The following is a 21,287-nucleotide window of genomic DNA, read 5'->3' as shown; positions in this document are numbered from 1 at the left end:
TCATCATCCAACTCCTCAGTACAAGTGCAACTATTAAGAGAGTATATATCACTCATGTTGGAGCAATGAGGTAAATGATGCTATATTGTTCCTATGTTACAGTATCATGTTATGTTCAGGTAAATTTTAAACAATGCATCCAGAATTAGCTTTAATAAATTGCAAAAGCAAATCCAGAGGAAATGCTTGTACCAATATATGTTGTTGTATTTTCCAATAGCTGCACTTTCTGGATATGTTACTTACACTGAGCCTACTATGACCCAGCCTGACTCTTGGTCTTACAAGGAATTGTAGACTGATTACTTGTTTGTAGACAGTCTACTTGTTGCTTGAGAATATTAAAACTCTTACACACATAATCACAGATACTTTTTCAAGTAAAAAAAAATAGGCGGCCTGGAAAAATATGCCCTTTTCACAATTCTTCCTAATTTTAAAATCAAATTACTTATAGAATTCCAGCTATTCATTTTTTACATTTATTTTTGTTATCAAAGACAATGTCCAGAAACAGTACTAAAGAATCATGGCATTGTTTTACAAAAGTTCCTACCAGACAATTATTTTATTGTTGAATGTACTCTTTATTAATGATGAGATGAACTAATCAATTGAATTTGCTAACAAAACTCCTGTAAAGAAAGGTCTAGCCTGATTTTTTTAATCTGTTGGTTGAAGCATGTTCAGTGATCATAATAACATTAGTTAAAGGCAAGCAAGACTCTTGCCCATCAACAGGAGTAGGCATGGCTCTTCTAAAAGGTCACTGATCTTTCAAAGAGAGGCACCATGTTTTAAATTCAGCACATACAAAATATGCTTATGTCACTCAAATTACACAATGCAGCAGTGTTAAAAGTCTTATTATAGTCTATTAATGGCAGAGGACTGAGCAATGCTCATATATGACTCATGAGAAGGACATATCCTTAAAGCAACAACAGTATAAAACAACAGGTCCCCTGTTGAAGTGTGCATGTGTGCGAGTGCATTTAACAAAAGAAGTCCAAACAATGGCCCATCCAACTGTTCCAAGCTTTATATCCAGTCTGAGCAATAAAGGCCTTCATTTCAACAGTATGTTAAAATGCAAATTCACATCTCAACAATTAGTTGGTTGAAAGAGCTTCCAAGTGAATGTTGACGTGGGTTATCCAGCAAGTTTCTATTTTTCAGCCTCTGGATATGTGGGGTACTTGACTGTCTCAATTTTTTCTTTTACTTTGTAGGAGGGGTATAAGCCTGTTTTTCCCAATTTTCTATTGATGCCCTTTGAGTAACCATCCCAGTGGTTTCCAGCAACACCAATTATATCTCCAGGTTCCATAGGAATTTCATCAGCAGTTCGGGGATGGTGGGCATAAATGGCAATCTGATTGTGGGCATTCTGTCCCCCAAAGTAATAGATATCATCTAAAGAGTGGAAAAAAGCAGATGCATCTGGATGTAATGTCTGCATGATTTCATAGGCAACTCGACAAACCTAGAAAAATACACAGAAAAAGAAACAATCAGCAAACAGTACTGATTAGCACCTACTATGTTAAATTACTTAAGAATTTCTGAAACAAGTACATCTTTTTCAAACTTGTTCTTAAGCTGCTCTTAAAACATATTACAGTACTTAATTGAAGTAACGGAATGCAAACAAAGAATGTTAATAGGGTAAAATGTTCAGGGTTTTAGTTTGCTCTAAATAAGCACCTGAGGTGCTGGACAGTTTCAGGGATAGGGTTCCATATCCTAGAAAGCTCCTTTAACATTTAGACTAGAACGTAAGGGTGGGTTTTTCTGCCCACTGTAATTGGAGAACAACCAGCCACCAGTGGCTATGTTGACTGATGACCCTTTTATATATTTCACAGAAGTCTAAAACTTTACAGATTTCACAAAAATGACTCCTCTCCTCAATCCTTCAGCATACTCCTATAGTTTCCTAAACACTGGAGAAAGTGGTGGCAAGACTGCTATCCTGGGGACCATCTTAATATGGAAATTTTGGAGGAGTCTCCTATAGATCAGAATTCTATCTTCTAGATAGAATACATTCAGGTACTGAAATCATTGTCTTCTCTCCTGCCAGTACTACAAAAGTGCAAGCAAGTGGTCAAATCATAAATACTTATACTGGATAAATCCAGTCATCCCATTTGCCTTAGATCCTCCCTCCTTCCAAGTGTCATCTTCTGGCCTCAGAGGGAGCGAAAGGACAGGCCCAACACCATCGGGCCTGAAAAGGAAGAGCCCTCCTCTCCCTCCTTCCAACTGTCATCTTCTGGCCTGGGAGGGAGTGAAAGGGCAGGCCCAACGCCATCGGGCCCAGCCTCGATGAAGAAAAAGAGCCCTCCCTCCAGTCCATCTGCCTTGGTCCAGGTCTCAGAGGGAGAGAAGAATGCTGGACCTGATCCCCCCACCACCACCATTCCCTTCTCCTTTTGTGTCGTGTCTTTTTAGATTGTAAGCCTGATGGCAGGGAACTGTCTATTATCCCCTCTGTTGTAAACCGCCTGGATTTCCAGTGATTGGGCAGCATATACATAAATCCCATTATGGTTTTTTTGTGGGTTTTTCAGGCTATGTGGCCATGTTCTAAAAAATTTTCTTCCTGACATTTCACCAGCATCTGTGGCTGGCATCTTCAGGGAAGAAGCCAGCCACAGATGCTGCCGAAACGTTGGGAAAAAAATTATTTAGAACATGGCCACATAGCCCGAAAAACCCAAAAAAAAAAAAAAAAAACAAAAAAACAAAAAAAAAACAAAAAAAACGGATGGCGGCCATGAAAGCCTTCGACTTCACAAATCCTATTATTATTATTATTATTCTCAAAACTTTTCATCTTTGTGAGTCTATTTACATCTGCATGAAGATGTTGTGCCTCCCCCAATATAGTAAATGACTCAAAATATCTCATTTATTTATTGCATGTTTATGTATATTTATATTTTAACATGTAACAGTGATGGGATGAATGGGAGAATAAGAAGTGGCGGCTCAGGAAAGGCCCCATCAGAGCCCATGATATAGTGAGCTTCCCCACTCCTGCTCCTCCTCCTCTCCATCAGGCAGAGGTGGCTGCTCCAAGCACTCTACTCGCCTTTATCTAACCCTTCATGACAGATAAAAGTTTGGGAAGCAGAGGAGGATAAAGCAGAGGGAACAGGACTTTCGAGTCTTGCCCCCCCCCTCGAGCAATTTTTGTACCCCCCTGAGAGTCCTTCCCCACAGTTTGAGAACTATTGCCTTAGATGATTCCTCTAAAGCCACCACTGTAATAGTGTTTTGCCAGTGCTAGGACATGACTGCTCAGACATATTATAATGCTTTTTGAGACTATAACTGTTAAGGAAAATGCAACATGGGATATACAGTAATAGAAATAAAACATGTATGTGAAAGTCACAATGACTAAGCAAGAGCAATTAACAAGCTACACAGGTGAAAAAGCTAATGTAATTTAGAAGTCTTGAATGTCAAGGACAGAATTATAGAATGTACAATTGGAAACACCTGAGATTCATTAAGTGTACAAGGTGAAATGATGAAATTCTTAAGTATGGGTTGAACTATGTGAACCAATCAAAATGAATGTACACGCCCACTGGGTGGAAACTGACTAAGTGGGTGGTGATTAACAATGGCTATAATAATTGCTATGTTTTGCCAATGTATTTTGTGGGTAGTTGTGGATAGTTGGAGTGTTTTGGAGATATTGGAGATTGTGAGGGCATTAGTATTTGTATATAGTAGTTGTCTGGTGTCTTGAGTGAAGATACAAGAGCCAGCAGAATCCTGGAGAAGTTTGAAGACATCTCAGAAGAAGAGTGAGAAGGCTTGGAGAGTTTGTCAGGGTCTTCAGCCTATTCTCTGAAACTCTGCTGCTTTGGAGAAAAGCATTAACCACTGACCAAAGCTGGTCAGCACCGCTGCATAACAAGGTGGTGAGTTAGAGCCAGAGGTGAAGAGCTACAACTTCCATCATCCCTGACAATAACTGTCCAACCGTCTACTTCCAAACTTCCAAGGCCCCGATAGTACGAGGTTAAGTATCTCTTATCTGGAATTCCAAATCCAAAAAACTCCAAAAACCCATTCCCTTTTCATAGGTGACGACAGCGATACCTTTGCTTTCTGATGGTTCAATTACACCAATTTTATTTCATTCACTAAATTATTTAAAATGTGTAAAATTAACTTCAGGCTATATGTATAAGGTGTATATGAAACACAAATGAATTTTGAGTTTAGACTTGGGTTCCATCTCCAAGATATCTTATTATGTACATATATGCAAATAGAGGTATTCCAAAATAAAATTTAAAAAATCCAAAATCCAAAACACTTATGGTTCCAAGCATTTCAGATAAGGTGGATTCAAGCTGTATACAGAAATTTCCCCTGAAACAACTTGCATCCATGCTGAAAGCCTAGCACTCAATTATATGCTATGGATTAAATATACAAATATAAGTCGTCCCTTCCGATTCGCAGAAGATCTCCTCTGAACTATCCCCATGTGAATCAGAAAAAATGCAAATATTGGAGCTCCATTGTTCTTAATAGCCACACACGTGCACCATTTTGTCCCTTCTGGCTTCCCATCCACGGAAATTCAAAACAGCGAATAGGAAGTCAGCAAATCCGGAGGGACAACTGTATCTGCATTAAGGATACCTTCTGCCTTACCTATATATGCCCTCCAAAAATCACTTTTCAACTTCTTAAACATAACCTGGTTGGGGCCACGGCAACTGCATGCAGCGGCCCCAATCCGTCTTTTTGCTGGCCCAAAAAAGCTTTCTGAGACGGCAAAAAACTGGCTTTTCCCTTCCCACCATGCCTTTAAGGTGATCCTGTGGCGTGCACCATGTAAACTGTGCCATGCTGCCAAAGCATCCTGAAGCTGTCTGCCGTTTGGGCGAGTGGGCGGCATAAAGCCAGCTTCCGGGCATCTTGGGGGTGCGCGTCACACCCCCAAACTGGCTGGAAGCCGGCTTTTCATGCTAATCTGTATAGGCCCTAAGTAAGCTTTCAACTCTTATTTCTGGTAAAGATCTCAGCAACTGCCATAGACACAGAGCTTTAACTTCATAGGGACATACTGGGTATACAACATTAATATCCTGTCAGACGTAACTTACTTCATAGCAAATTACATGTTATAGACCTTAAACCTTGCTTAATGAACTTTCTGCAAACCTTGAAATAGTCCAGTTAAATAAAAATTAGCAAATAATCATTTATGGCAGGGATGAGAATTGTGCCTATCCTCCAACTGTCCCAACTAACTCTCCGTCCCAGTCTTTTAAAATATCCTAGTTTCTCTCTCCTCCCATTTTTCTATTTTGTACTCTGCTTACTTCATTTGCTAAAAACTGAGTTCACAGTGGGAAAGTAATATGCACTCAGTTAACGTATTCAGGGATAGAGGAAAGAAGGGGTGAAATCTTGTCCTTAATAATAGGCTCAGGCAAAAGCAAACTGCTGCATCGCCTAGCTTGTGTTTGTCCTCATTAATAACCTTTGCCATTTTGGTCACACGTTGATGCTGCTTGGTTATCAGTCCCAGTTTTTTTATTGTGAAATGCTGGGGGATATGCAATCTATCACCCATACAAGCTTTCTGTGTGGCTCTCAGAACCACCTAAAAGATCAGGGAAAAGAGTCAAAAAGTCCCCAATTCTCTGATTAAATGCTATTAAATATTAAATGCTCTCTGTCCTTATGAAGACTCCAAATAGTCCATCCCCACTTTATGAGAAACATCAAACCCTTGCCCAAAGTTTTGTAATTTATCGGTACTTCAGCAAATTAAATTCAAATTTTAGTATGATTCTTTAGGCCCTCCTCAGAATTTGTCTAAGGTTCCTAGAGAACATGTCCTCCCTGTGGCTATGATTTTGCTCTGCAGCTATATTATTCAGCAATTCTAAAGCTGTCAGGCTTAAGTACAAGTCCTCTTAGAGCAGGAGATAAGGAAGTCTTGGCATCAGGCCCAAGTCTTTGGATAACTGGAGAAGATTAAAATGACTAATCATCTCTTGACCTTCAGAGCAATGTGTTAAACCTCCTTGGTTTTCAGAGTTGGCACTAAATCGATTAAATGGAATATGAATAAGAAGATATCAAGACCAAACAGAGTTGCAGTACCAAAAAGGGGAAGAAAAATGAATAGCAAGTAACTGCCAAGAAACACTGGAAGAAAAATTAGTCCTATCACCACTTTTATATCACCCTCATACTTTCGAATGAGGTAAAGAATGGTGATAAATGCTTTAATAAAGAGGTAGATGGATGATAAGTAAATAAAATAAATTGAAATCGAGAGTGAACAAACATGCATCTCTTTTAATAAACACAAAGTGCAGAGTCATTTATCAAAAACTCAAGCTTTACATATTCCTTATCCATCTTCTTCTAACAAAAACACAAACAGCTACTAATGTTTGTGATGGACATTATTATTTCAGTGCAAGATAGATTATTAAAAAAATAAGCATTATTTTGGCTGCTTCAGTTTAAAGCTACAATTGTTTGTCAATAGCAATTGCTAAACTTTACTATGACGATTGAAAGCTGAAAACATCTTTATTAAATCCAAGTTGCATTACAGTCCATGGAGCTGACTCAAAACTGGAGTGCACAGTGGCAATGGCTCACAGATTGGAAATGCTCAATATACATCTCTATCCACAAGAAAGGGATATTTAATAAGATATTTTAAATCGTTTTATTGACATGTCTGTATTTTAATTGCATACTGTACGCTGCTTTGATCACCATGGAAAAGCGGGATAGAAATATATTATTATTATTATTATTAAGAGGGGACTGCAGTAACCACAGGACCATTGCATTAATTTCCCATGCAAGCAAAGTGATACTCAAAATTCTACACCAAAGACTTTTAACATATATTGAACGAGAAATGAGGCTATCCCAGCCGAGTTCAGGAAAGGAACAGGCACTAGGGATCATACTGAAAATACATGTTGGACAATAGAGCACACCAAATAATTTTCTTTTAAAAAAAACCCCACCCTTGTGCTTTATAGATTATAGCAAAACAGTTGATTGTATAGACCAGTAATTCCCAAAGTGGGTGGTACCTTCCCTCATAGAGGGTGGTGGAAAGATCCTGTAGGGGGGGGTAAGAGGTAAAGGGGCAGCAGGGGGATGGTGAGGGGAAAAGGGAGTGCCAGGGTGGCTTTCAGTTAAAGTACTAATGCACAAGGAAGACAAGGAGGCTTTTAGGACCATAGTGGAAATGAGGGTTTTATGAAACTTCTTTTCAGGGTCTCCTTAAAAACCATGGCATAGCTGCACTGATTGCTTTATATGGTGGTGTCTCCCACTCTTCAGACAAGCTCACTCCTTAGCTGTAGCTTTTGCTAGTAGTAGCGGTTGGGGAACTATGTGGGAGTATAGCTTCTCCGGCCTGGAGTGGCACCATTTTGGGACAGACTGACTGACTGGAGTGAGGCATTAGAGCTCCTGACGGTGGGGGGCAAATGTCAGCAAAAAGGAGCTTTCAAATTTAGGATCCTTCTTAAGTCTTGTAAGCTTTGCCAGGACTTGGCTAGCAGGCTGGAGTTGCACTGCTGTTTCTGCTTTCTTTGTTTCACTGAACAGGTCAAGAGAAGAAGCAGAAGAAACAATCGTGGTTTTTTTGGGCGGGGGGGGGGGGGGGCCTGGAGGTGGTGTGGGGGGGTCAGGTTTCATTTTTATTCATTTTTTATTGTATGTACAGCGCTGTGTAAATCTACAGCACTATATAAATAAAGTTTAATAATAATAATAATAATAATAATAATAATAATAATAATAATAATAATAAGGCACCTTTCTGGAGAAGGAGGGGGAGGAATATCTTGGGTCAATTCTTGGAAAGAGTCCTTAGTAGTTTGTCTTGGAGTGGCTACAATAATTAAAAGCTCTCTTTTTCTCCATCTATGTCAGTCTCCAGTCCAGAGTATATACTCTGTAAATTCCCTGCACACACAGGGATTCTTCCTCCTCTTCACTCCCAAAGCAGAAGACCATTGATAGAATGGGAGGCAGCAGCCTCCAGCTCCCAAAGAAGGAAGCAGAATTAAAACAACGGCTTTCAGCTTTGGGAGTTAAGAAGACGAAGAATCCCTAAATTCCTCCTCTGCCTCATTCCTGCAGTTAGAGTCTCTTGATTCAGTGGCAGATAGCAGCCCTCCTCACACCCACTCACTCCCTGCTCCTCCCTTTCTCATGGATGGGGCCAGGCCATACCAGGATATAGGAACCCAGAAAGACCTGCCCTGTTTCCTCCTCTTCTCCCGGAGAGGCCTTGTTTGCCCCATTTTCTGGCCACACCTTCTCTGCTGCTAAGCTCCTTGTGTCTTATAGAGTACATTAATGCTATGCCCCCTTTCTTCCAAAAGGAAGCAACAGCGGTTTTGCTAGGATGGTGTTGGTGTCACTCATGGGGTCACCCAGTGTGGTCTGCACCCCCCATGCCCAGTAGCAATACCTCTGCTGCAAGGCTGGCATGGGCAAGAGGCTTATCAGTCACTGCTCAGCCAGCAACTTGGTTGCTGCTCCCAGGGTGACCAGGTGGCAAAGGAAACAGCGACTGAGATTGTTTGTTTTAAATGTATAGTAGAACAGGAGACTGACCATTAGAAATATGTGTAGGAGGGGCACTAGGGTTGACACTGAAGAGGAAAGGGGGCTGTAGCCAAAATATTTGGAGACCTCTGGTATAGATCATAAGAAAAAGGTTTAGAGAAAAAGCATTTGATTGTCCTGATATGGAATCTGTACTCAGGACAAGAGGCTACTGTTAGGACAGAATATGGAGAAACAAAATAAGTTGCAATTGGCAAGGTGGTCAGACAATGCTGCATCTTATCACCCTGTTTGTTTAATTTGTATGCTAAAAGTATCATACGTAAAGCAGGACCACACTTGGAGAAGGGGATATGAAAATTGAAGGAAGGAACACCAACAATTTAAGATATGCTGATGATACCATACTACAAGCAGAAAGTAGCAAACTTGGAACAATTGTCTCGTCACAGAAAAGCGGGATAAAAATAAAAGTTTTATTATTTATTTATTATTACTGGAGAAAATCAAGAAAGAAAGTGCAAAGGCAGGCTTACAAGATAGCAAAAATTATTACAGATGTTTTACACAATTTTTAATACAATGAAATTGTTCAAAACTTTCCATATCTCAGCTCAAACATTAATCAGAATGGAGACTGCAGTCAAGAAATCAGAAAGAGGCTAGGGCTTGGAAGAGCAGCTATGAAGAAACTAGATAAGATGCCGAAGTGTAAAGATATATCATTGGCTACTGAAGTTTGGGATGTCTATGCCATCACATTCCAATTCTATATATGGGTGTGAAAGTTGGACAGTGAAGAAAGCTGATAGGCAAGATATGAGCAATACCTCCTAGCTGTAATCAAGGGCAACCTTACTAAAGAAGTACTACCTTGTGATGATTAAATTATAAAAGGATGTTAGATCAGTCTTTGAAAGAATCATGGCTTTCCAGCAGTGGAAATCAGCATAGTATTCAGGATAACTGAAAGAAAGAAATTGGCAGCATGAACTTTTGTAGACTTCAGTCAACTTCCTCAGATGCATTTGATGGAGTGGAAGCCAGGTACAGACATATATATGCCATTAGTATGTGAGGATGTCAATATAAATTGTATTGTGTTGACATACTCACATACCAAGGTGTGTGTGTGTGTGTCTGAACCTGGCTTCCACTCCACCAAATGCATCTGAGGAAATAGACTGAAGTCTACAAAAGCTTATACTGCCAATATTTTTTTCAATTAGTCTCAAAGGTGCTACAAGATCTCTCTATGTACTGATTCTACAGACTAACACAGTTATATGTTTGAATTCTACCAGTACTCAAGATATTCAATTTTCAACCTATAGGGCCGTGATCAGGCCAGGAATACGGCGATCCCACACTCACTTCGAAATTGGGCCAGCGCCCCTTTTCCAAGCCAGTTCCCACCAGGAGCCAGATTATTTCAATTCCTTTTTCATCTGGTCCAAAGAACTGGATCGTGGTTCTGGAGAGGCTTTCATTATTTATTTAAAATATTTAATTATTTATTTTTTGCCTCCGGCCCCTCAGTTGTCTAAGGGACAGCAACCCGGCCCCTGGCTCAAAAAGGTTGCCTACCCCTGTCCTAAGGTTTTGACCATAAGTCCATCAAGGTGGCTTACAACATAAACCATTTATAATAAGAAAGTATATTAAAACAATTAAGAGGATAATTAACTCTAAAAGTCATTTTGTATTCCACAGTAACATAATACTGCAATATAGTTCCAAATTTTAGAAAAGAACAAATTTTTGGAGATTTATGGCCATTAAAAAGCTGTCAATATTCCTAACATTTCTTGCATTTTTGTTGTGATTGAAGTTAAGAAATGGCGTGTGAAAATGCCTGTCTTTAAAATAAATGTAATGTATTATATTGCATATTATTCATATTCTTGATTCTAAAAACCATAGCTCTTCAGCATAAACTTGAAGAGCATTGCTGAAAAGACATGCAGTTTTTTATAATCCTATAATCTCTCCATCATGCTTAACTACAAAGACTCATTTTTGGCAGAAAAGAATAATTTGAAAAAACCATTAATGCAAGTAGCTAATCCATACTGTGCCAGATACTGCAGTAGATGGGCAACACATTAATGCTACTAAGGAAATCTTAAGTCTGTATTGTATTACAGTTATGACACTGATGCATCTGGCACAAAGGTGTTGGCATGGAATGTCATTTTACTTGGGGAAGTTTATAGTCTTGTTTCTGTGGGAAAATGTTTGTGTAGCTGAAATTAAACAAATAAATCAACACCATGCCATAGCAAGCTGAGAACTGGTAAAGGATTTAATGACATAGTTAAATTAAGGGCCAAATATTGAAATATTGGGAAGCTAAGGGATGGTACAGTATACGAAATGAGAGAAAGAGGATGTAAAAGAAAAAGGAGGGATGAGTGTCAATGGAATGTGAGCAAAGCAGCAGTAGAGACTGAATGGAAGTCAAAGAGCTGTGGTTCAAGGGGCTCCCAACACTTAAGATATGAACACTGTTATCAAACCTAACAGCTCTCTTGGCAGAAACACACCTAATGGTTTTATCTGGACAATGCTTTTACTATAGAGAAATTGACAAATATCCCAAGCAGTCTGCATATTTTGTTTTACAGTCAATATTGAAGGCTGAAGTATATTGCCTTTTCAATATGATGATCAGACTTTAAGGAAGACTCCTTATTATTAAAGGACACATGATTACTGTGTTTTTTCTGCAGGGTAATTGCTCCACAACACTTTGGGATGTTCAAATATGGGGAGAATATCGAGTCTCATTTGATCTTAGAAACTAAGTAAGGTTAGCCTAGTTAGTACTTGGATGGGAAAGTGCCAATGAATACTAGGTGCTCTAAGCTATACTTCAGCGGGAGGGACTGGAAACTGGAAAAATAAACACCTCTGAGAATTCATTGCCTACGAAAACTAAGAAAACTATGAAATTCACGGGATTATAAATTGACAGGCAACTTGAAGGAAGAACATACACACACATACCTAGGAACTGATTTGCTGGTTAATTGCAGGATTCATCTAGTCTGGTTATTGGTCCAAACCGGTACACCATAGGGCCACCTCCTAATGTCTGTTCTCAGTATCTGGTGTTCAAAGGCAAATCCCTAGCAGGTGACATACTTCATCCCACCATCCCAATGAGAAAATATTTCCTTTGGGGCCTTGGTCAGACTAAAGTCTGCCTCTCTTCTAACTAGAGCCCACTCAGGCACAGGAGGTATGTGAGACTTGAAGGAAGAGAACTAGCCTGCTCTAAGACCATTCTTCTGTCTCCCAATCACCTTCCCTTGAATCATTTCCAGTTTCTGCTCTAATTTATGTGATTTTCCTTCTTCAACTGTCATCTGAGATCAGGTAAGAAGAGACACTGGGAAAGAAGGAATAGTGAGATGAAACAAATATCCCAAGCAATCAAAGAAATGATGAAAACTACCACAGTACTGTTATTTCTTCCCACCCTACTGTGTTCAGTTGTGCTTGACAAGAAAATGGTCTAGTGGAGAAATGTAGGAAGATCTACCGAGCCTTTCAAAGGTGCAGGAGGGAGTGCAGCAGATTCTAGGAGTTTGTGGTGTGTGGAGGGAATGTATCTATGCACAAAACTGAACAGATCCACTAATTCAGTTCATTAAACTCTATGAATCGATGTGAATAAGAAAGGGGTGAACATATTTCCTTCCTCAAAAGACAGCACAGCTTATGTCTCCAATAATGCATGGGGGAGGGGAGCAAGAATGAGGGGGAGATTTCATATCCCCCAGTCCAAATTTCACAAGATCAGGAAGGATCACATCAACTTCTCAAACTTCTCAGGCGAAGAAACCCCAGTTACATTTCCCCACATCTCATTTAACCAATCTCAACATATTTTCCTGTAGCAATCACCCCACACATTAATATGCTACATAAGTTTGGGGAATTTTCTTCTCTGTCTCTCCAACTACGTACTATGTACACAGGTAAAGCAATTTCTACAAAACTACTGTATCTTGAGAGCAAATGCAATTGAACTCAATGGTACTTACTTGTGACTAGATCTCCAATGGCATAGGAACAGAAATATAACTTGCCTTTGCCTATTGCAGTGATCCAGCATTTGGAGAAATTTAGTGACTGCTTATTTTGTGAGAGTCTGACTTTCCAGAGTAATTCGATTCATGTTACAGTGCCACCCTAAGAAGTCCCCCTCAATCCAAGTCTAGAACTTTTTGTAGTTCACTATGATGCCTTTAACAATCATTTAACAGATAACCTCTTTGGGGTAAGAGTTGACTTAAATGCTGTCTTTGGCCGGTTACAAACCGGCACTTGGGACGTCCACAGGACGTCCCATTTTAAAAAAGTCTCTTCTAGAGGCCCCTGGGTCTAATACGGACTCTGTCCGTACAATATGGCGCCGGCCGTTCCACACAGCCGGCGCCATCTTTACGTATCGGACGCTGTGCGTCCGAACGTGTTGCGGCGCCTGTGACGTCGCAAATGTGCCCCTGGCGCCTTGCGACGTCACAGAGGCGCTGCAGAAAAAAGCTCCATTTTGGAGCTTCTTTTTAGCTCCGTAAGGGAGCCGTGCGGTGTGGCTGCGACGGCTCCCTTACGGAGCAAACGGCGGCGGCGGCAGACCGCCTTAAAGCTGTGGTCTATAACCCGCCCCCATAGCAGAAGATGACAATGGGGTGTTCAGCAACTCTGTAAGTAGGATCACACTTGATCTGTTTCGCTTGGTGTGTACCATAGATATGGGAATGCCTCTAGAATAAATAAGGAGAACAACCTGTCCTCTTGATGCCTGTCCTTCTTGGCTAGCAATTCTGGGAAGAGATACAGTTAGATCTCAGCTGCATCTTTCAGGAAAGGAAGTTTGTCCTAAACCTATAGCCAATCTATTCCATTGCACCCAATGAGGTCTTACGTTCTAGTGTTCTGCTCACTCATAATTACATTATTCTCAACAATTACTATTTATAATCGTTTTTTCAAAACAAGCTGAGATACAACCCAAAGTAGGTACCACTGTATGCTCATCAATGCATCCTTGAGAAAAGTAACAATTTGGGTGTCTCAGGGCTATGCTAGGACCCAGTGTTGTTGAGCATCTTTATAAATGTCTTAGATCATGGAACAAAAGGCATATTTATCAAATTTGCAGAAATCAAATTAGGAAGTGTAGTTATTACCCTAGAGGACAGAACCAGGATTCAAAACAGTGAACAGTTTAGAAAGCTGCATCAAAAGTAACAAAACTGATTTCAACAGGGATAAATGTAAGATACTACATGTAGGCAGGAAGGAAAAATTAAATGTACAATGATAGGATTTGTAACATTTGGCTTGACAACAGTATATGTGAAAAAGATCTAGGGGGTTTTAGTAGACCACAAGCTAAACCTGAGTCAACACTGGCCTGAAACACACGGGCAAGATGATACGGCTTCAGGCTACATTGGGGGGAGGGCGTACTGTTTACATGACATATGGCCCAAACATGGCCTGAAGCCGCACCAATACCGCACCACTGCAGAAGAATCAGGCCATGAAGGAGTGCATAGAATCCACTCCTTCTGGCAACCTGGTTCAAGGCCATGACAGCGGTTGCCAGATTTGGACCAGGCATCACAATCACAATCTTGGCATGAACAGCACTGAAGCGGCACGAGGCTGCTCCATCTGGGCTGTCTGTTTCACCCACTGTAGTGTTGCAGCAACAACAACAAAAATCTAACACAATTCTACACTGTATCAAAAAAGAACATTGGGTCTTACCTGTGAGATGTTCCTTTTCAGCGATGTAGGTGGAAATATCGTATAACGTGGGTTGATTCCATCTCTTGCTCCGAAATAGGCAGGAAAAACGGACTTGAAGGAGTCGCCACCAGAGGGAGCAACCCCCACCATCCCTCAGTCAATATTACAGCCGAGGATAGAAAACAAACTCAGGCGGGTTACACACCGCCATTAAAGTACACGTAGAGCGCGTACTAGGGTTAGGGAAGTGCGGTGCTTCTGCACCTCCCTAACCCTAATACGCATTCCGCACGTAAAAAATGACGGTGGTCGTTCCAGACGGCCGCCGCCATGAGGACGTCACGGCTGCACCGCCTCTATATGGGGCGGCGCGGACGTGACGTCCTCGCTCCGCGCCAGTGCGCCTAGTGCGCCCTTTGCGCGGACCAGGAAGGAGTTCCATTTCGGAGCTCCTTCCTGGTTTGTGGCGCCGCTTTGCGTCGCTGGGCGCAGCCTTCAGACGGCTGTGCCCAGCAAAGCAAGGGAGAAAGGGGCCAAGCGGCCCCTTTCTCCTTCTCCCTGCCGCCGCGGGGTGTCCTTGGAGCTTGAAGCCCCAAGGACACCCCTTTTCAGGCTGCAGGGAAGCGGCGTTTTGCCGCTTCCCCGCAGCCTGAAAAGCGGCGGATCGGGGCCTCAGCGGCTGCCGTTCTGGCAACTGAGGCCCCGATACACTTGGGAAAGGGGCGGGTACAGCCCGCCCCAAATGGGCAGTCTGTAACCTGCCTCAGAGCATTTAATGCAAATCTAAATATAATCAATAGAAACTATCATAAAGTCAAACTAAAAATAACTAACTAACAACCACCCTTGAAAAGCCAAGGAAAACAGTTTTGGGGGTGGGTGGTTGGTTTTCTGTTGGTGGTCTCGCTCAAGTTCTGGGTGGGGAGGATATTTCCCACCTACCATAGCTGAAAACGAACATCTCACAGGTAAGACCCATGTTCCTTTTTCCAGCGATGGAGGGTGGAAACATCCTATAATGTGGGACTTACCAAAGCTCCCCAACCAATGGTTGGGTGAACTGGGGCTATCACTTATGTGAGATCCACCAGATGTGTCTTCCAAAGGAAGCCTCTTTTTGATTCAAGGCAACTCAACAGAGGTGGCATGTAATGTGGAAGTGAAGGCCATGTCATGTCCTACATTCATCTTAGATGTGATGTGATTGTTGGTAGTGCAGAGGAAGTAGCTGCATCGGTAAATGGAGTGATCAACAACTGAATCACAACAAGATATCTCAATCTTCTTGTACCATGTTAAATGAACCCAAGACAACCACAATTTTATCAACGCCTTGTTTTGATTGTGACAAAAAGATGTTGAATATTAAAGTCTTAAAGAAAGAGGAGAAAAGGAAAACACCGCCTACCCGGAGCGAGGCAGGAAAAAGACTGAGGATGGTGGGGGTTGCTCCCTCTGGTGGCAACTCTTCAAGCTGTTTTTCCTGCCTATTTCGGAGCAAGAGATGGAATCAACCACCTTATAGGATGTTTCCCACCTCCATCGCTGGAAAAAGAGAAGTATCCAGATTGAAGTAAAAAATAGAACCTATTCTGTTTTGGTCAGAACTCCCTTGGGCACCACAGATTGGGCAAGAAAGATATCAAAAGTTTGATTACATCCAGGGGATAGCAATCAAAATAGTAAAAAGGTGTGAAAACCAAGCTCTATGAGGGATGGATTAAGGAGCTGAGAAGAGAAATTTGAGAGGTGTCATGATAGCCCCCTTTAAATATCTGAAAGGAATGGAGCTGAATGCACAGGCAGGATACAACAAGGCCCACCCCATTGTATCCTGCCGTGGGTCTGGCCCATTCCCATCCCTGTCACCTACCTGGTCTGGTGTGGCAGGTGATCAAATCTGTGGAGCCACCACTCTCTTGCCCATTGCCACTGTTGTTCTAATTGCACACTGCGCCATGGCTTCTCAAGGGCAGAAACAGGCCTCTTCATTTTACCCACATGGACAAATCCCCCTTCAGACCCACAGGCCGCAACAGTGGCAGTGGGGGGCAGGTAAGGGAGCATACGGCTATCTGGTCTGCCAGCTGTTGCAAACGGAGTTTCTGTAAACTCTGCCTGGTCTTTCAGACCAGAATAAGGGCCAGTTGGGCCAAGGCTAGGTCGAGATCCACTGGAATGGTCTGCCTGTCCATCAAGCATTCCTCACCATTGGCTACAGTAATTAGAGTTTCTGTGAGCTGAAGTCAACACATCTAGGAGTACTGCATATTTTCAACTTCTTGTAAACGTTTTCTTTCAATAAAATATGCTCTTATGCAATTTTCTATTTCTCTCTCTTTGTTTCTAATGATATGCTTCATATTTTTAATTTTAGATTTCAACAATAATTTTATATGTTTTACCTCTTTGTTTTTTAGTTTCCTTTTCAAATTGGAAGCCATCTAGAGTTCCAGTTGTGGGAAAAAGGACAGGGGAGAAAAAATTATTATCAGTAATGCACCTACTCATGTGGAATGCTCTTTCATCTACTTTGACACGTACCAAATATCTTCAGCTTTCTATATATGTTAAAAACATATTTATTTGAGTAAGCCCTATTCATTTAGTCCAACCCAACATTGGAGATGTGTGTGTGTGTATATGAGATTTTGTTGTGTATACCATTTGAATTTTGACATATATGCAAATAATATGTATCTGTTTATGTTTTTAGTTAGTTGTCTTCCAATAATTTATTTATTTATTTCCTTGCAAGATTTTTCCTCTTTCCTTTTGCCAGGTACACAATCTTCTTATTTTAGAAAGAATATGACCATTATACACTGTTGTAGTATATTATTTTTAACAATAATTCATGCTTTTAAAAGAGGGATTATTCTATCATTTTCACACACATATAAAAAGATGAAATTTTCCGAGCAATATTAATGTTACTGGTAGTAATTTTATATATTATTACATCTACTGCTAATTAAAAAGTTAATGGTGTAATTTCCATAGTTCATCTCTGAGACGTCCTCCCCCTGATGCCACTGAATTAATGTATCCGAAACTTCACTAGAGTATATTAGTAGCTTACCTGTGAAGAGATGTGCAGACAGGAAGTCTGCCTGAGACAAGAAATGAATATCAAGAATAACACCACGTAGAGAGTTTTCAGTGTATCGATTATGGAGACCTGTGACCATGATATAGAGTTGTCGCTAATAAATTGCATAATTTGGATATCTGGAAAAAATGCATCACAATATCAAACATTACTTTTAAAATCAAACTGATCCCCCCATTCCCCACTATTAGGAGCTTGATTGACTTTGTAACTTTAGCCTTTATGACATTTTTACAAGCTTTTTTTTTTTTACTGAATGCATCTAAGGAAAGTAGACTTGAATCTACGAAAGCTCATGCTGCCAACAGTGAAAAAGCATTAGCCCTGCTCTAACAATCCAAGTAAACACAAAATGCTTGCATAAAGGAAGTGATAATAATTTTGGGACACACATGAGGGTATACATACAAACAACTCTGTTTTTGGAAAACATACTCTATTTCCCACAAGCTATGTGACAGTCCAACAAGAGTTCAGCTCACAGTTATAATGTATGTTTGACTGGTCGTTTTACTGGGATGGACACTGCATGGTATGAAAACTGGACTTGAAGTCATTTCATACATCTTTCATAATATGATCATACAGTCATCCCTCCCAATTTGTGGAGGATCCGTTCTGGACCCCCCCCCCCACCACACACCCACAAAATCTGTAAAATCGCAAATATTGAAGTCCCCCATTGCAAGCAATGGCGGCGTGCTCTGTGCATGTCATTTTGTCATTCCCCACGTACCAGCCGCAAATGGTGAGACGTGGACTCCAAGTCCACAGATCAGGAAGGATGACTGTATTTCACTGCAGTTATTAAACACCCCAACTTATTTTTTAAAGGACTGTTATGAGATAGCCACCATTGTATGAAATTTTCTCCAAACCCTAATTTTTTCTGTTTGCTCGAGAGATGGATTTGATGAGTCTGATGGGATTTTTAGTTCATTTTATCATATTAAAACCAAGCCAGATTATTTAAATCAATTAGCAGAATCTGAAGAGAGATAAAAGAATGGGAATATGCATAACATTCTGTTTCCTTGTCAGAAATAACATTCCGCTAAATTTCTAATTTGAAAGCTACTGGAGATAAGCTGCCTATCCGTATTCACAAATTATTTAGATTTATTACCACAGTAACCTTAGTAGTCATAGCAATCTCATCTTTTTTTGTATCTCTGCATATAAAAACTGTTTATGAAAATAATGTTTCCTATTTCCATGAACAATCAGTAGTTTTCTTGCAACTGATCACCACATCAAATTATCCTAACCATAAAACTGTCTCTGTGCCACAAGTTTGGCTTTTTAAGGATAGCTATGTTTGGAATTCTGGGAATTGTAGATTTATGAGACATTTAGCCTTCTCTGTCAGTAGCCTCTGTGCCACAACAAATACGGTACTGTTCTCACAATTCCAATGTATTTAATTATTAGCACTTACTGGGCCATAGCTACAAAATGAAATTCAACACAGAGAATGTAAGTACTGCACTTAGGGCGGAAAAACGAATGCACAGATATAGGATGGAGGACACCTGGCTGAATGAAACTACGTGGTGAAAGGGATCTAGGAGTCAAGTAGACCACAAGTTGAACTGGTCTTCAAGCAGAGGCTGGATGGCCATCTGCGGGGATGCTTTGATTGTGATTTCTGCATGGCAGGGGTTGGACTGGATGGCCCTTGTGTCTCTTCCAACTCTATGATTCTATGATTCTATGACTCAACCAGTGTGATGCGGCAGCTACACAGGCCAATGCGATTTTAGGCTGCATCAACAGAAGTATAGTGGTCTAGATCAAGGGAAGTCATAGTGCCACTATATTCTGCTCTGGTCAGGCCCCACTTGGAATATTGTGTCCATTCTGGGCACCACAATTCAAAAAGACATTGAGAAACGGAGCGTGTCCAAAGGAGGGCGACTAAAATGGTGAAGTCTGGAAACCATGCCCTACGAGGAACGACTTAGGGAGCTGGGGATGTTTAGCTGGAGAAGAGAAGATTAAGAGGTGATATGATAGCCTGTTCAAATAGTTGAAGGGATGTCATATTGAGAGGGAGCAAGCTTGTTTTCTGTTGCTCCAGAGACTAGGACCCGAAGCAATGGATGCAAACTGCAGGAAAAAGATTCCACCTCAACATTAGGAGGAACTTCCTGACAGTAAGGGCTGTTCGACAGTGGAACAAACTCCCTTGGACTGTAGTGGAGTCTCCTTCCTTGGAAGTCTTTAAGCAGAAGCTGGTGGCCATCTGTCGGGGATGCTTTGATTTAGATTTCCTGCATGGCAGGGGGTTGGACTGGATAGCCCCTGTGGTTCGCTTCACCTCTATGATTCTATGAAAATGGGGTCAAATTGATTATTTCTTCAGTGCAGTGCAGCCTAAGAGGGAAAAATTGGCAGCAATAATTTTAGCAACTAAAATAAGCAAGAAACAATGTCTGTGATAGCAGGAAACTACTTTTGAAACAGTTATCCCTTGAACTCCACAGGACAAACTGAAAAAATACAAGAAGTATAATTTATATGCAATCTAGGAGATCGTCCATTCTTCTCTTCAAGCCATATTTTTTTACAATGATCTGGTGACCCTTTATCCTATATCAGTCACTATGTGTCAGATCATTTTGCTCTATTTCAAAGCATTTTACCCTTGTAATTTCTGTTCAGAAACATGAAACACAAGACAAGGATTCAAATCATTTCATATGCCAATGGACACTAGCCTCACATGCCACAACCTCCGTTAAAATGGTACTTATGAAATAGATAAAGCAGAATACCCATAAAAGAATTTTCTCTCACAGTCAATTAATGGTATTTAAAATAAAACAAACATGTTAAATGCCTAAAATTCTTGTAAAGTCACTATTATACAGGTTTCTTACTTGGATTTTGCCTCTTGGCAATAACGAAGGGTCATCTGTAGCCAAATATACTCGTTTTTTGTCATATGCATTCTGCGGGAGAGAAGCTGGAAACTCTCTTCAACATGCACCATGTATTCTTCGATAGGATGGGAACGCTGCTCTCTGTACCCACTTTGTCTGTTCTTCGCGACATGTATGCTGAAATGTTTTTAAAAGTTTTGAATTTCTCTTGTAATTGTTGGATTTGGTTTTTCCTTTTATCTGATTGAACCTTTAAACAAATTTGCACCAGTAAACAATTTCTTTCAAAAATTATACCTCTGCAATTACAGGGCATGGCGAAAAAACAACTTTTGCCCTTGAAAACTTGACGTAACTGTTATGCTTTTTTAAGCTAAGTATTGGGAGGATACATGAAAAGGCTCACATGGATTTAGGCTCTTTCATTTTGCATATTCCTCACCGTTTCAAATTTAGCTGACATTTGTAGATGTCTGTGTGTGAAGAAACAGTATATACATCCTATTATTCCAATTGAAATATTTCCTAACTCATTTAAGATAGGACCTTTTTGTCATATTGTTTTAGAAATATATAGTACAGTGGTACCTGGGATACGAAATACCCCAGGTTACGAAATTTTCGGGTACGAAAAAATCCCATAGGGAATTTGTTTCGGGTTACGAATGTTTTTTCGGGTTACAAAAAAACTTTTGGTGCTTTTTTCGGCTTTTTCGCACGGAATCGCGGCTTTTCCCCATTAGCGCCTATGGCAATTCGGCTTACGAAGGCTTTTCGGGTTACGAAAGCGGCCGCGGAACGAAATTACTTTCGTAACCCGAGGCACCATGGTTCAATGAAACACTACAAAAGTTGAGAAATTTATGCCCCCAAACTGACCCTAAAATCCTGGGTTGACTTATATACGGATCAATACA

At 40.6% G+C, this 21,287-nt stretch overlaps 1 protein-coding gene across 1 annotated transcript in view; it reads right to left on the bottom strand.

Moving 5' to 3' along the window:
- Positions 1–290: 290 nt before the first annotated feature.
- Positions 291–21,287, bottom strand: part of FUT8 (fucosyltransferase 8) — a 151,825-nt gene continuing 130,828 nt past the window's right edge. The window contains 8 exon segments of the mRNA XM_042445868.1: positions 291–1,486; positions 15,316–15,334; positions 17,476–17,557; positions 17,560–17,590; positions 17,592–17,604; positions 20,368–20,384; positions 20,386–20,432; positions 20,435–20,547. Of these exon segments, the coding sequence (XP_042301802.1) occupies positions 1,169–1,486; positions 15,316–15,334; positions 17,476–17,557; positions 17,560–17,590; positions 17,592–17,604; positions 20,368–20,384; positions 20,386–20,432; positions 20,435–20,547 (640 nt within the window). The 3' untranslated portion in view covers positions 291–1,168.

Source organism: Sceloporus undulatus, chromosome 1, assembly GCF_019175285.1.
Source record: "Sceloporus undulatus isolate JIND9_A2432 ecotype Alabama chromosome 1, SceUnd_v1.1, whole genome shotgun sequence".
In the NCBI taxonomy this organism is placed as follows: Eukaryota; Metazoa; Chordata; class Lepidosauria; order Squamata; family Phrynosomatidae; genus Sceloporus; species Sceloporus undulatus.
The sequence above is the reverse complement of the archived record's forward strand: the minus strand, read 5'-3'. Positions and strand labels throughout refer to the sequence as shown.